The following is a 13613-nucleotide window of genomic DNA, read 5'->3' as shown; positions in this document are numbered from 1 at the left end:
ACTTGAAACAGTATCTCACTTGTTTTTTGAGCGAGATTATGCAAAGAAGTATCTTGTCTTATTTTCTCATCTTAAAACAAACATTTTTTTATTTTTGAAACAACAAATGTACTGTTTTTGATTTGGGATTTGGGGACTTAAAGATTAGGATGGCAAAATAAGGGACATCCATTCACGTATATATAATAAGGGATATCCAGAGACACATTATTTATTATAAATGATTCATAAAAATTATAAATTAATAATAACATTAATTAGGCTATAATCTATTAATTTTAATCAAGTGTGAAGCTCCATCCACACTGACGGCAAATGTAAGGCGTTTGTCTTGTGTGAACACATGTGCTTGATAAGATGTGGTTTTTGTATAAAACTTTTTCCACATACAAAAATATCATGATACTGTCACGTTTCTGTGTTTTGGTTTAGTTATGTTATCTAGTTTTCCCCTGTCTTTTATGCTTTTGGTTTAGTCCTGTTACTTAGTTTCTCCTATGTTCTAATTAGTCATGCTTTCCCTCAGTGTTTGTTGGTTCTCGTCTTTGTATGGTTGTGTTTTGCTGAGTTCCTGGTATTCTCCTGAGTTTCTGTATTTTCCTGTAACCTGAGTTTGTGAATAAACCAGCTGCATTGAAATTCTGTTCCCTCGTCTTCAGCAACCTGCACAAACCTGACAGATCCGCTGTAACTTTTTCATTGTAAAGACACAATTTAGTTTAGTTTGTGAATTTGTTGAAATGCTCTGAGAACTATAAGGGCTTGTGAGCTGAAGGTTCACCAGTTAACAACTCTTACAGCAAAAGTAAGGTAATTAACATATTCTAGACACCACCCAGTCAAAATAAATATGCAAATGTGATTCTGATTGTACATGAGAAATAATATAATATACATCTTGTTTTGATTGAGCAATGATTCCACAAAAAGTCACGCCTGATCCTCTTTCTCTCACTTCTGTCAAGAGGAAGAGGATCAGGCGTGACTTTTTACTGCGCCGAGTCGAAGTACTCCCAAAAGTGCTATTCCGCCATACATTATAGTTATCCTTTTTAACCCGCTTAGAAAAGCGCCACGTTTTATTTTGTGTCACCATACTTGGTCGTGTAACTACTTGTGTAACTGTTTTTAAATAGGGAAAACGTTGATGTGTTTGGTCACTTCTAAATTCATTGCTGTTAGATACCATTGAATATAATGGGCTAAGCTATAGTGCTTTCAAAGTGTCACCGCGCGCCAGAGCGATTGAGATTAGAGAGGTAGGCCTATGTATCAACTCGTCTTAGTTAAGGGAATAACATAGTTTAATAATTATGAAAAAACGGTGGAGTGTCCCTTATTTATTTACTACACAATACTGTAGTAAACAAGTTTGAGATGTACAGTATTATTAAAATAATCACAGACAGAATGATCAGGTCTTGTATCATTTAAATACATTGGAGTTAATATTTATCCTTCATTATTGAACAATGAAGCACCAAACCTTCAGTTCGCCAGATTTGGTGGATGTAGTTAGAAAATAATAGAAACTGTAAAATATTAAACAATAAACAAACTGAGAAATAAAATGATTGTTTTCTTTATTTACATGATTAAAAAGATTCCAGTAAAACAGCTGCAGTGAATTGTATGTATTCGATTTCCCGCGGATCCCGGAATCCAGGAAGATGTTGTGACAAGAAGTCGGTTCCTGTTCCACCTTCCACGCCAGACTCATGTGTTCTTTTCATAATTGTAATTTAGGTACATGATTTTTAATTCCCTAGCTGTTACATTTAATGGTCATGAGCCTGTTGACATTTTGCTGCTGTAATTCTTACAGTTAAAGGGACAGTTCACTCAAAAATGAAAATCAGTCATTTTCTCACCCTCAAGCTGTTCCAAACCTGTAGGAGTTTCTTTCTTCTGCTGAACACAAAAGAATATATTTTGAAGAATGTCAATAACCAGACAGTTGATGGTAGCCATTGACTTCTAAAATAGGAAAAAATACTATAGAAGTCAATGGCTACCATCAACTGTCTGGTTGCCAACATTCTTCAGAATATCTTCTTTTGTGTTCAGAAGAAGAAAGAAACTCATACAGGTTTGGAACAGCTTGAGGGTGAGTAAATGACTGATTTTCATTTTTGGGTGAATTGTACATTTAATACAGAGTGGACTGTTTATTGGTGAGTCTGTTTTTACTGTTTTCATATTTTAAAATTGTGCAATTTGCCTGATTTATTAAAATGTCCTGTTTAATGCCTTACTGTATGTATTCATATGCTTTAATCTGGCACAATGTATAAAGGCAATAAACATTTAAATATTATTCCTGGATTCTCTTTGTATGTTTGTTTAAAATGGGGTCATAAAAAACATTTTCATGAATGGTTCTACAAAGAATCTTATAAAGTGACATGAAGAACTGTTAGAGGATCTTTTAAGAACTTATGAGGCGAGTTCTTGCAGTACCAAAAAAGGCTCTTTATGTCACATAAACAAGGTTATTCAAGAAAATAAAGGTTCTTTTCACTGTGAACCCCCCCCCCCCCCCCCCCCCCCTTTTTTTTTGGCACTTTTATTTTTAAGGGTGTACAGTGAATCAGAACAAGATAAAAAAAAAAAAAAAAGCAGAGCCGAGATGAGATGAGAAATTCACAATATATAATCGTAATAACCTTGTCTGATTCTGAAACTACGTATTCAACTGTTCAACCAGCTCACCAGAACTTGTTTTCAACACTTTTATTAATCATATGCATTGTGAATTGATAAGTCATGATCTCAAGAGACGTATCCAAAAACTGATTAGGATTTGGGGGTTTGTTCAAATTTGGGATGATGGACTGGAAATAATTTTGTCCAGGATAAAGAATAAACATTTTAATATTAAACATTAGAGAGTTCCAACATCTTTATCCAAGCTGAACTATAAGGTGACGCTCTTCAGCTTCATTCACAGTGGAAGAAGTACTCGGCCTCCGACTGATCACCTGAAGGAAAAGGGAGATGTTCACATTCGTACAACAATGGAAACCTGTACATGGATTAAATCTGAATAAACAATGTGCATCACTTGATCAAAGCATTCAACACTGGCATATTAAATCTTACTTGTTTGGTAGTAATCGTACACTTTAATCAGAGCTGGCTTGAGATTCTTCACTTGAAGAACCTGTTTCGTTTGTATCTGGTAATTCACTGGAATATTTTGTGTGATCTACAGGAGGAAACAAACTCATCAGTCCTGGACATTAAAGACATAAAGACCTAAGACATAAAATCATATGAATGTTGCTGTTTTCCAGAGACAATTTATATAAGAGACATGCCACTTCCTCAATCCTCAATACAACTATATAAGGAAAACCCGTAACGGCAAAGATGGCGGTTGTATGCACATGTCCCGCCCCTCCCGCTGGAAAGCCAATCATCTGCTTTTAACAGTCAGCAGCTGACCACTAAGGAGCGAATGTACAGTGACGTGACATAACTGCCATTCAACCTGTGCTTTCGCGCTGTGGCTGGCGCTGAGCCAAAGACGGACGCGCTCAGCGCTTGTCATAGGCTATATCACAACTGTTCAGTGTTTTTAACCACATAATGTTTATTTTAGGTTTCAGATATTTAAATATAATTGTTTAAGTGCTTGGCACAACACCGGCATTCTGGATAGAGACGTAAATGAAGTTGGTGTCGTGAACGTGAACCCTTGCGCATGCGTAGTAAAAGTATAACCTGTGGGGGAAAAGGCGTTTTAAACCTTATTTTGGGGCAAAGTCATCAAACTTTTTCAGCGATTTTTATCATATTTTACTGCTGTTTCTATATATGCAGTTTTTATGTCCCGGTGACCAGTGAAAGTGCAGTTCTGACTCTCTGCCCATTCATTTAGATAGGAGCCTGGTCTTGTTAGTCCGAAATAGCTGCCCGGAGGCGTTGCCAAGATGGCGGCCGAGTGGCACGACTTGCCTAAAAGGACTTTGTGTTTTCTCACCTCCTTCAAATACACAATGACACGATCATCTTTAGAATCGACCCGTTCCACAGGTTTTCTGTACATTCCCCAAAAATCTTTAAGCTGTGGGGAAAAAGTGCTGGTTAATTTCTAAAAAGAGAAACTCTAGAAATGTGTTCACATTTTGTGATGAATCACTCAAACGCACCATTGATGTATCAGCTGTGAATCCAGATAAGAGTTTAATATCCACAATGACCATGTTAGTCCTTTCCTGTAGACCATCATATCTGGAAAAGAGCAAATGAAAAGGTTCTTAAATGCCTCATATAAATGTACAAATAAGAGAGAACAAAAGCCAGTATAATTACCAAGACACATGCAGAGATTTAATCACTCACATCACTCATAATGTGTCAATAATAAAAATGTTGTATCTCAAGTCAGTGTGTAGTGTTTTAACTACTGAGATACGCCGGTTCAGTTTATATTGCTTTTGTGTTTATTAAGATGTTAAAAAATATTCAGAAAATATTTATTTGTTAGTTAATCTTAAGTCATAATCATGTTCTAGTCTTTTGACTTAAAGTCCCCCTGTGGTGAAAATCAAGCTTTTAATGTTGTTAATATGTGTATGTGGCAGAGCCGATCCTGACCTCCCAGGGGCCCTAAGCAAAATTCTGTTAAGGGGCCCTCCTACCTGACCCATTAGCCATTGCCACACAGTCACACCTGACACCCCAGTGCTCCCACTACAATCTTCCCTCCTTTAACTAGTAATTCCTTTTAACGAACTAGGAATTCCTGATATCAGAAATAGACATTGTTACTAGAAAAAGTACATTCTTAATATCAAGAATTCACATTTTAAATTGTACAAATTTAATTATTGATATCAAAAATGCATCCTGTGAATGAATAAAAGCTAAAATGACTTGCCATAGCTGCGTTTTAAATAATGAAAGCAATACTTGATACTTGATGGTTATTATTTACTGAGGGATGTGCATCCATATTGACCAGTATGTCCAGCCAATCAACATTTTAAATGCAATATAGCTTATAAATCAATAGCCAATATCAATGCTTTCCATCTTGTTTTATTGCAGAGTTGTAACTAAACTGACTTGGAGACTACAATCATTTTGTCTTTTTTTAAAAGTATGTGCTCCTATAATGAGGAGTGCATATATAATGAACACATGTGTTAACATGCAATGGTGTATGCAATGGTGTATGCAACGGCATTTAATGCGCGACGCGGTTATATTTTCCGAGCTGCAGTTTATAAACAAACACCGTTGCCCTTTGTCGTTTATCAAACATAATAAATAGTTGTATTTCACTCTCACTCTCACTCATTTCACTCAGACAGACTAAAGAGAGATGCACATCAACTTAACTTTACTGACATCAAACTTGGAGAGGAGAGAACCCAAGTCTATCTTATAGCTGTTCCCGCAATTCACTCTCATGGTGTTTTTTCCACTTAATTTTCTCATCGATGTTTTAAACTTTGATTGATGCGCTTTGACACGAGGGGGAGGAGGGGCCTTGAGTAATTTGCGGGGCCTTACGCAACTTGCGTATTGTGCGTATAGGGTTGATTGGCTCTGGTATGTGGTGTTTTTAATATGCTTTAAGACAAACCATGTGTAAATTCACAAGTCGACTCCATTCATTTCTGAGTATTTTCTCCTTAAAACTGCAGTGAACCAAAGACAGTCTCAAAAACATGGTTTGAATATTTATCTCTGGTGTTTCTGACGTCACAAACTACCTTGTAACCAATCAGATCAACGTGTGATCGTCAACGAGTGGATCTCTGAGCTACTGTGAGTGAGTGGAGGCGGGGCTCATTTGCATATTCATAGAACCACGTATACTCAATGAGGCAAGGGTGTAGAGTTACATTCAATCCGTTTTAAGGCATGAAGAATTTAAAGATGAGTTTTATTATTACAATTATTGACAATTATTGACTACAGGGGGACTTTAAATACAAATTCTCTTACTTGACAGTGAAGTTCAAAATGAAATTTTGTCCCAATGTTTTGCAATCTCCCTCAGTCTTAGCATCAATGCTCAATGTTTTAGCTTCAGTTGGAGTGGGAATGTTGTAGAACTGAGCCATCTGAGAGAGTCAACACCAAGAAAAATACATTCATAAATCATCTCACAGCAGAATAACCAAAATGCCAAGAGAGAAAGTGAGTGTGAGTAAATGAAGCTGAACGCACTACAGACCTGCACAGACACACAGGTTGAGCCCTTCACTTCAATGCTGTATGTGGCTGGAAGTTTCTGCAGCTGCTTCTCCTGGTACAGTAACTTGTTGTCCTGATTGACATTAAAGTGGAGAGTGTCTCCTGCTGACCGTACCGTCACTGTGCTGGAGCCGTCAGAGCTGAACACTTTGGTGGCGTACAAAGACAGAGCCTGAAGAGCCACCACTGTGTCCTGGGAAATAAATGTGTTCAGTAATGCCTCTTTTACTCATTAACACCAGCAATAATGTGTTTGATTGGAGAGGTTTGAGTAACCTGTGTGGAGGAGAATCCTCCATAAGCATTCTGCTGCTTCACAAGCCAGCTAACAATCCTGTTAGCATAGCCCAGATCAGCTGTAGTGACTGAATCTGCAGTGAGAACAGCAAGCAGCACATATGAGCTGATCTCCACTGCCAGAGAATCAGAGTCATCAGCAGAGCCAGACTGAGACCAGTGGAGAGAAGAGCCTTAAGGACAAAAGACACACGCGTGACTCAAGGAGCATGATTAAAACAAAAAAAAAGGTAACACTTTAGAAAACTGTTCCATCATTAATGAATAACTACACAATGTGTCAAAAACAATAGTACGGTCATAAAAGACAACAGAAAGTCATCAGAAACAAACCTCTTACCATCTGAAATAGCAACATCTTCCAGTTTCTTGAAAAGCTGCTGTCGAGTGTCCGTGTCTCTAGCCAGACTGAAAGTGTAGGCGAGCAGGGCAGTGGTGTAAGTGTTATTGACATTCTCAATGACGGACCTCAAGCATGACAAACCTTTACTGACGACAGGATCCTGTGACAAAAAAACACAGAGGAATAGACGCTGTGAGTGTCATTTTTCTATGAGTTTTTACCATGTTTCCTACAGACGAACTTACTGTGACTGGAGTTTCCAGTTCAAGCAATGATGCAGTAATGTAGGCAGTCATGGTCACATCATCATTCACCCCACCCTAGAATTTATTAGAAATAAAGGATAAATAAATCAACACAGTCAAACCACTGAAGGAAAGTTAATCTAGACAAACTGTGATGTTGGCTTGAGAAAGTCTGAATAAAGACGATAGATAGAGAGATAGAGAGAAGATGACAGACCTTCATTCTGTTGTTGAACAGTGTTCCCTGTTGGATAAAACAGCCGTCTGAATCCCGTCTGCTTATTAACCAATTCTTTGCACTCTGAATAATTTTTGGATCAATAAATATGTATTTCTGTGCTTTGCCAAAGGACCTCAGCACAAAGGCAGTCAACCTGATGGTGTAGAAGTTTAAAGTCATTTGAACTGAGATAAATTTTTAAATGTGTTTATTGGGTTTATTTTTGTCGATTACCTTGATATTATTTCTGTTTAACAATAGTAATAGTGAAAATATATTTACCATGTATTCCCATCACCATAACCAAATGTGCTGTATGATCCATCCAAATGCTTGTAGTTCATTTGTCTCTGGTATCCTGTTTAGTGTGATAATGGTTAACACTTCAACAGTTTGTTTGAGTGTTGAATAATGTATAATTTGGTATCAAACCATCTCAGTATTTTCTTGACATGATTTTGTCTCTCACCGCTCTGCAGGAAGCCTGTGGCTCTCTCTCGGATGGCCGAGGTGAGCTGCTCCGTGTTCTCCAGATACTCCAGAATGTAAATATTGGGAGAAAGAACAGCCATGTTTTGCTCTCCACAGCCGTACGGCATCCGTAATAATCCATGAAGGTTCCTCAGTGCACGACCCAATATGTCGCCTGTAAACCATACACAAATGACACTCACTACATTTTATAAGTCTAAAGCCAATCTCCTCATTTCTGCTCATGTTTGTAAATGTTACCAATGACTGAAAAAGAGGATCTGGCTGATCCCTCTATCACATCTTTAGGAAGAGTCAGAGCCACTTCCTCTGAGAGACTGTCACCTATGAACCAGACAGACAGAAACACATCAGTGATCAGCAGAGTAACGCTATAAACATTATAATACCACCTGTGAAGTCCCAATAATAATAATACAATCACAAACAGGAATTATTGTGATTCAAGCACTTTAGAAAAGGGGAGAAAATAGCCACAATTTCAAAATTTGGCACAGCTGAACAACTAAACTACAGTTGTCATGAAAGGCTTACAAATTTAAACTTTCTCAATTAAAATGTCTGATATATATGAGTATATTTTAGCTCTCTCTATTGGTCCTTAAATTTGGTGTGTCCTCAAAATGTCCTCTATGCAATGTGTACTTATTTTCATGAAGTTGGAGTTTGTGTTTAGAAGACAAAGAGGGTTGCAGCATTATCAGCGCTTGTACACCAAAACATATGAAATATCTGCAGACTAACCCTTTGGACACAGTAACCAGCTGTGAGTCTCTGTCTTTTCAGTTCCTTCCGCCTGCAGCAGAAATCAGTCACATCAACACATCATACATAAGCAGCATTAAGATCATGAGTAAATGATGACGTGTGCTGACCTGTACGAGCAGACTTCGTGTGACCGTGTCAATGCGTCCTCTCTCCGGGACGCTCACAATCTCATTGTCACACACAGTCTGGGACGCCTCTGCCTCTGCACTGACTGTAATATTCAAGACTCCTACAACACAAGACATACGTGAATATACAACTGAGAAACAGTCGCGTTTCCATTACCCTTCAAATTGAGCAAATTAAAAATGACAAATTAAGTTTCCCCTTTGTAAACCATTTCAGAAAAAAAAAATTGTATGCTTTTCAGTTCGAAAAAGGAATATTTCGCAAACTACAATGGAAACATAATTTTTTCATCTTGCGAGAAGCCAAAATTATGGCGACGGATGTTGGTAGGTTTACGTACATCGCAGCCACTGCACTAGCCATTATTTTTAATCGAAGGAGACGTAGGCGTGTTATCCAAGCATTAATGGCAAGGAAAGCCTCTTAGCCTATACTAAGGAGCGAAATATTTTGCAAAATATTCCTTTCTCGAACAGCCTGAAAAAAAACCTCATGCGAGCATAAAAACATTTTATTTTCATTGGAAGTTTTTGTGAAATTGATGTCTTTCCAATGGGTGTATTTTCAATTCGCATTTTCAATTTGTGCAATTTGAAGGGTAATGGAAACGCGGTGAAATTGCATGTTTAACATTTACATTAACATCTTCCCTTGCCAATAATGCTTGGATAACTTCGATTAAAAACAATGGCTAGTGCTCTGGCTGCGATAAAAGTGTAAAACTACCAACATCTATTGCAATGATTTTAGGAATGACTTATTCGTGAGAGGGAAAAATAATGTTTTAGTCGCATAACATCGGTTAACGGAAACGCCATTGTTTTGCAATAGTTTTTTATCAACATTTCAAAAACATCCCAAAAGTTTTGTGCACATCTGTAATGAAAAGGCGGCTACTGATTCAGACTGGAAAACTCACCAAGAACAGAGGGAGTGAGGATCCATTTAAAGGTTTTTCTTCCATTAGCACATAGACAGGATGAATACTGATCATCAGAGGAGGCTTTGAGAGTGTAGTCTGAGGAAGGAGCTGGAGTCACTTTAACCTGTCAATCAAACACACATGATTAGTGGCATATATGATATGATTTGATTAGAGTGCGTCTGAAATCTCACCATGATGCACTTGGACAGATAGTTGAAGACAGTGGCCTTCAGCTCAAAGATCTCCCCGCGGATGATGGAGTAAGGCAGAGAGAGCTCTAGGAAGAAGGGCTGGAAAACTGTCAGCTGAGCAGGAGGAGCCAGACCCAGACCTTCAGAGGAAAGGCAGAAGGCCTCCGTCTCCCAAGAGGTGATGGTGTCAGGAACCGTGACAGGAACCTGAGCTGATCCAGAGTCCCTGTGGAGGAATTACAACAATAGGCATATTTGACTCTGACTCAGCCATTTTTCGGTAACACTTTATAATAACGTTCAGTTGTAAGTCATTTATAAGTGATTATAGTTAATGATGAACTAATCATTTACAAAACATTCATAAATGCTAACATTTTATGTATGTTTTGTAAATTGTGTTACAAGTCATTTACAAGTGATTAGTTAATTATTAACCCTCTGAGGTCGACAAACGCGCGGGCGCGTTTTGCTGGATTTTCTCCACATTGTAGCACTATAAACTTAAATTACTCCATAATTTATGGTCATACAGAAAAAAGAAATATAAAAAAGAATCTGTGATATTTCTACTTTTGTATGTGTCCACTTACACACATATTTATGGAAGCCCGTTTCCGCCACATTGAGTAAAAAAATAAAGATTCTTTAAGTCATAATAATGAGAAACTTTCTCAAAATAATGACTTAACATCTCGTAATAATGAGAAACTTTCTCGTAATAATGACTTAACATCTCGTAATAATGAGAAACTTTCTCGTAATAATGACTTAACATCTCGTAATAATGAGAAACTTTCTCGTAATAATGACTTAACATCTCGTAATAATGAGAAACTTTCTCATAATAATGACTTAACATCTCGTAATAATGAAAAACTTTCTCATAATAATGACTTAACATCTCGTAATAATGAGAAACTTTCTCATAATAATGAGAAACTTTCTCGTAATAATGACTTAACATCTCGTAATAATGAGAAACTTTCTCGTAATAATGAGAAACTTTCTCGTAATAATGAGAAACTTTCTCGTAATAATGACTTAACATCTCGTAATAATGAGAAACTTTATCATAATTATGACTTAACATCTCGTAATAATGAGAAACTTTCTTGTAATAATGAGAAACTTTCTCGTAATAATGACTTAACATCTCGTAATAATGAGAAACTTTCTCATAATTATGACTTAACATCTCGTAATAATGAGAAACTTTCTCATAATAATGACTTAACATCTCGTAATAATGAGAAACTTTCTCGTAATAATGACTTAACATCTCGTAATAATGAGAAACTTTATCATAATTATGACTTAACATCTCGTAATAATGAGAAACTTTCTCGTAATAATGAGAAACTTTCTCGTAATAATGACTTAACATCTCGTAATAATGAGAAACTTTCTCATAATAATGACTTAACATCTCATAATAATGAGAAACTTTCTCGTAAATAATGACTTATTTTCTCGCACTTCTACGCATGCGCAAAGCAGCGGAGCAGAAGGGCGTGCCACACTAGCGACATCCGCTGGTCAAAGCCGTGTAAATGCATCACAGCAAACTTGGCACGCTCTGCAAAACAGTTGTTTTCATTAAAGTCAGTTTGATCTACTTAGTGCAATCTGTAGTATCATTAAATAACATCATCAGTAGGCCTATCTTCCATACTTTTCCATGCGCACGATAAGGTGTGAAAGTGGAATGCAGAAGCAGGACGGTTACCATGGTAACGAAGGACGCCTGCTTGTGCACACCGATGAAAATTGTTACATGAATTTACAAAACTATCAGATTAAAGTTGGAATATTACATTTATTCGTCAAGTTTAAGTGTAACACATATGTGTGTTAATATAACACGTATTTTGCAGATGCTAGGATATTTGATGTGCAGGTTCATCTGGAAGATATCAATACAGAAATCACCTTTAAGATGTTTATGACTTTGGGGACATTTAAACATAAGTGGGCAGTGGAATGGGGGAAGACGCAAGGTCGAGACGTGTTTTTAAAAGCTGAACTTCTTTTCAATTTAGAACGCCGTGTCATGCGCAAAACGCTGCAGAAGACGTCCGTCTAGTGCGCGTATGCCTAGAAAAGCAATGAAAAAGCGCGTTCTGTATGAACGGACCCTTACACAGATTTCCAGATGAAGTGTTCTTAAACAGATTTGGAAAGGTGTGCTGTCTTATCATTCCTCCGTCTATTTGAAATCCGTGGATCACCCTTGTGTTGCTGCTTGTTCATACACAAAAATACAAATGAATATTACAAATGAATAAAAGACTATCTAGTATGGAAGCCTGTCTCATATACTGATCATTTATCTTTAATGTTATTCACTGCAGAGCGTGCCAAGTTTGCTGTGATGCATTTACACGGCTTTGACCAGCGGATGTCGCTAGTGTGGCACGCCCTTCTGCTCCACTGCTTTGCGCATGCGTAGAAGTGCGAGAAAATAAGTCATTATTACGAGAAAGTTTCTCATTATTATGAGATGTTAAGTCATTATTATGAGAAAGTTTCTCATTATTACGAGAAAGTTTCTCATTATTACGAGATGTTAAGTCATTATTATGAGAAAGTTTCTCAATATTACGAGATGTTAAGTCATTATTACGAGAAAGTTTCTCATTATTACGAGAAAGTTTCTCATTATTACGAGATGTTAAGTCATTATTATGAGAAAGTTTCTCATTATTACGAGATGTTAAGTCATTATTACGAGAAAGTTTCTCATTATTACGAGAAAGTTTCTCATTATTACGAGATGTTAAGCCATTATTACGAGAAAGTTTCTCATTATTACGAGAAAGTTTCTCATTATTACGAGATGTTAAGTCATTATTACGAGAAAGTTTCTCATTATTACGAGAAAGTTTCTCATTATTACGAGATGTTAAGTCATTATTACGAGAAAGTTTCTCATTATTACGAGAAAGTTTCTCATTATTACGAGATGTTAAGTCATAATTACGAGAAAGTTTCTCATTATTACGAGAAAGTTTCTCATTATTACGAGATGTTAAGTCATTATTACGAGAAAGTTTCTCATTATTATGAGAAAGTTTCTCATTATTACGAGATAAGTCATTATTATGAGAAAGTTTCTCATTATTACGAGATGTTAAGTCATTATTACGAGAAAGTTTCTCATTATTACGAGATGTTAAGTCATTATTACGAGAAAGTTTCTCATTATTACAAGAAAGTTTCTCATTATTACGAGATGTTAAGTCATAATTACGAGAAAGTTTCTCATTATTACGAGAAAGTTTCTCATTATTACGAGATGTTAAGTCATTATTACGAGAAAGTTTCTCATTATTATGAGAAAGTTTCTCATTATGACGAGATGTTAAGTCATTATTATGAGAAAGTTTCTCATTATTACGAGATGTTAAGTCATTATTATGAGAAAGTTTCTCATTATTATGACTTAAAGAATCTTTATTTTTTACTCAATGTGGCGGAAACGGGCTTCCATAGATATGTGTATGGTAACCAAAATGTTTTATATTTGAGCGCGATCACGTTTGAATGTATCATATTTTGCAGCGCGATTGCGTTTGAATGTATCATATTTTGCAGCGCGATCGCGTTTGAATGTATCATATTTTGCAGCGCGATCGCGTTTGAATGTATCATATTTTGCAGCGCGATCGCGTTTGAAAAGCAAACGGCTTCATGTTTTTACTATTATCTCATTTCACATCATCATAACGAATGGAAACATTTGAAGTAACATGATAATCAATATATTTTTTCTCTAGCTTAGTTGTTA

General features: G+C 36.6%; 1 protein-coding gene across 1 annotated transcript in view; it reads right to left on the bottom strand.

The window, feature by feature from the left end:
- Positions 1 to 1561: 1561 nt before the first annotated feature.
- Positions 1562 to 13613, bottom strand: part of LOC307167527 (alpha-2-macroglobulin-like) — a 31923-nt gene continuing 19871 nt past the window's right edge. The window contains exons 18-34 of the mRNA XM_079886693.1: positions 9824 to 10049; positions 9627 to 9753; positions 8686 to 8807; positions 8555 to 8606; positions 8051 to 8134; positions 7788 to 7964; positions 7601 to 7676; positions 7316 to 7472; positions 7099 to 7173; positions 6851 to 7013; positions 6490 to 6683; positions 6194 to 6406; positions 5962 to 6080; positions 4155 to 4236; positions 3986 to 4069; positions 3103 to 3208; positions 1562 to 2981 (exon numbers count right to left, since the gene is read on the bottom strand). Coding sequence (XP_079742819.1) covers positions 2941 to 2981; positions 3103 to 3208; positions 3986 to 4069; positions 4155 to 4236; positions 5962 to 6080; positions 6194 to 6406; positions 6490 to 6683; positions 6851 to 7013; positions 7099 to 7173; positions 7316 to 7472; positions 7601 to 7676; positions 7788 to 7964; positions 8051 to 8134; positions 8555 to 8606; positions 8686 to 8807; positions 9627 to 9753; positions 9824 to 10049 — 2098 coding nt within the window. The 3' untranslated portion in view covers positions 1562 to 2940. The remainder of the gene's footprint in view (positions 2982 to 3102; positions 3209 to 3985; positions 4070 to 4154; positions 4237 to 5961; positions 6081 to 6193; positions 6407 to 6489; positions 6684 to 6850; positions 7014 to 7098; positions 7174 to 7315; positions 7473 to 7600; positions 7677 to 7787; positions 7965 to 8050; positions 8135 to 8554; positions 8607 to 8685; positions 8808 to 9626; positions 9754 to 9823; positions 10050 to 13613) is intronic.

This window comes from Squalius cephalus (assembly GCF_949319135.1).
Source record: "Squalius cephalus genome assembly, chromosome: 11".
Classification (NCBI taxonomy): domain Eukaryota; kingdom Metazoa; phylum Chordata; class Actinopteri; order Cypriniformes; family Leuciscidae; genus Squalius; species Squalius cephalus.
Note: the sequence above shows the minus strand (reverse complement) of the source record. Positions and strands in the feature narration are given on the sequence as shown.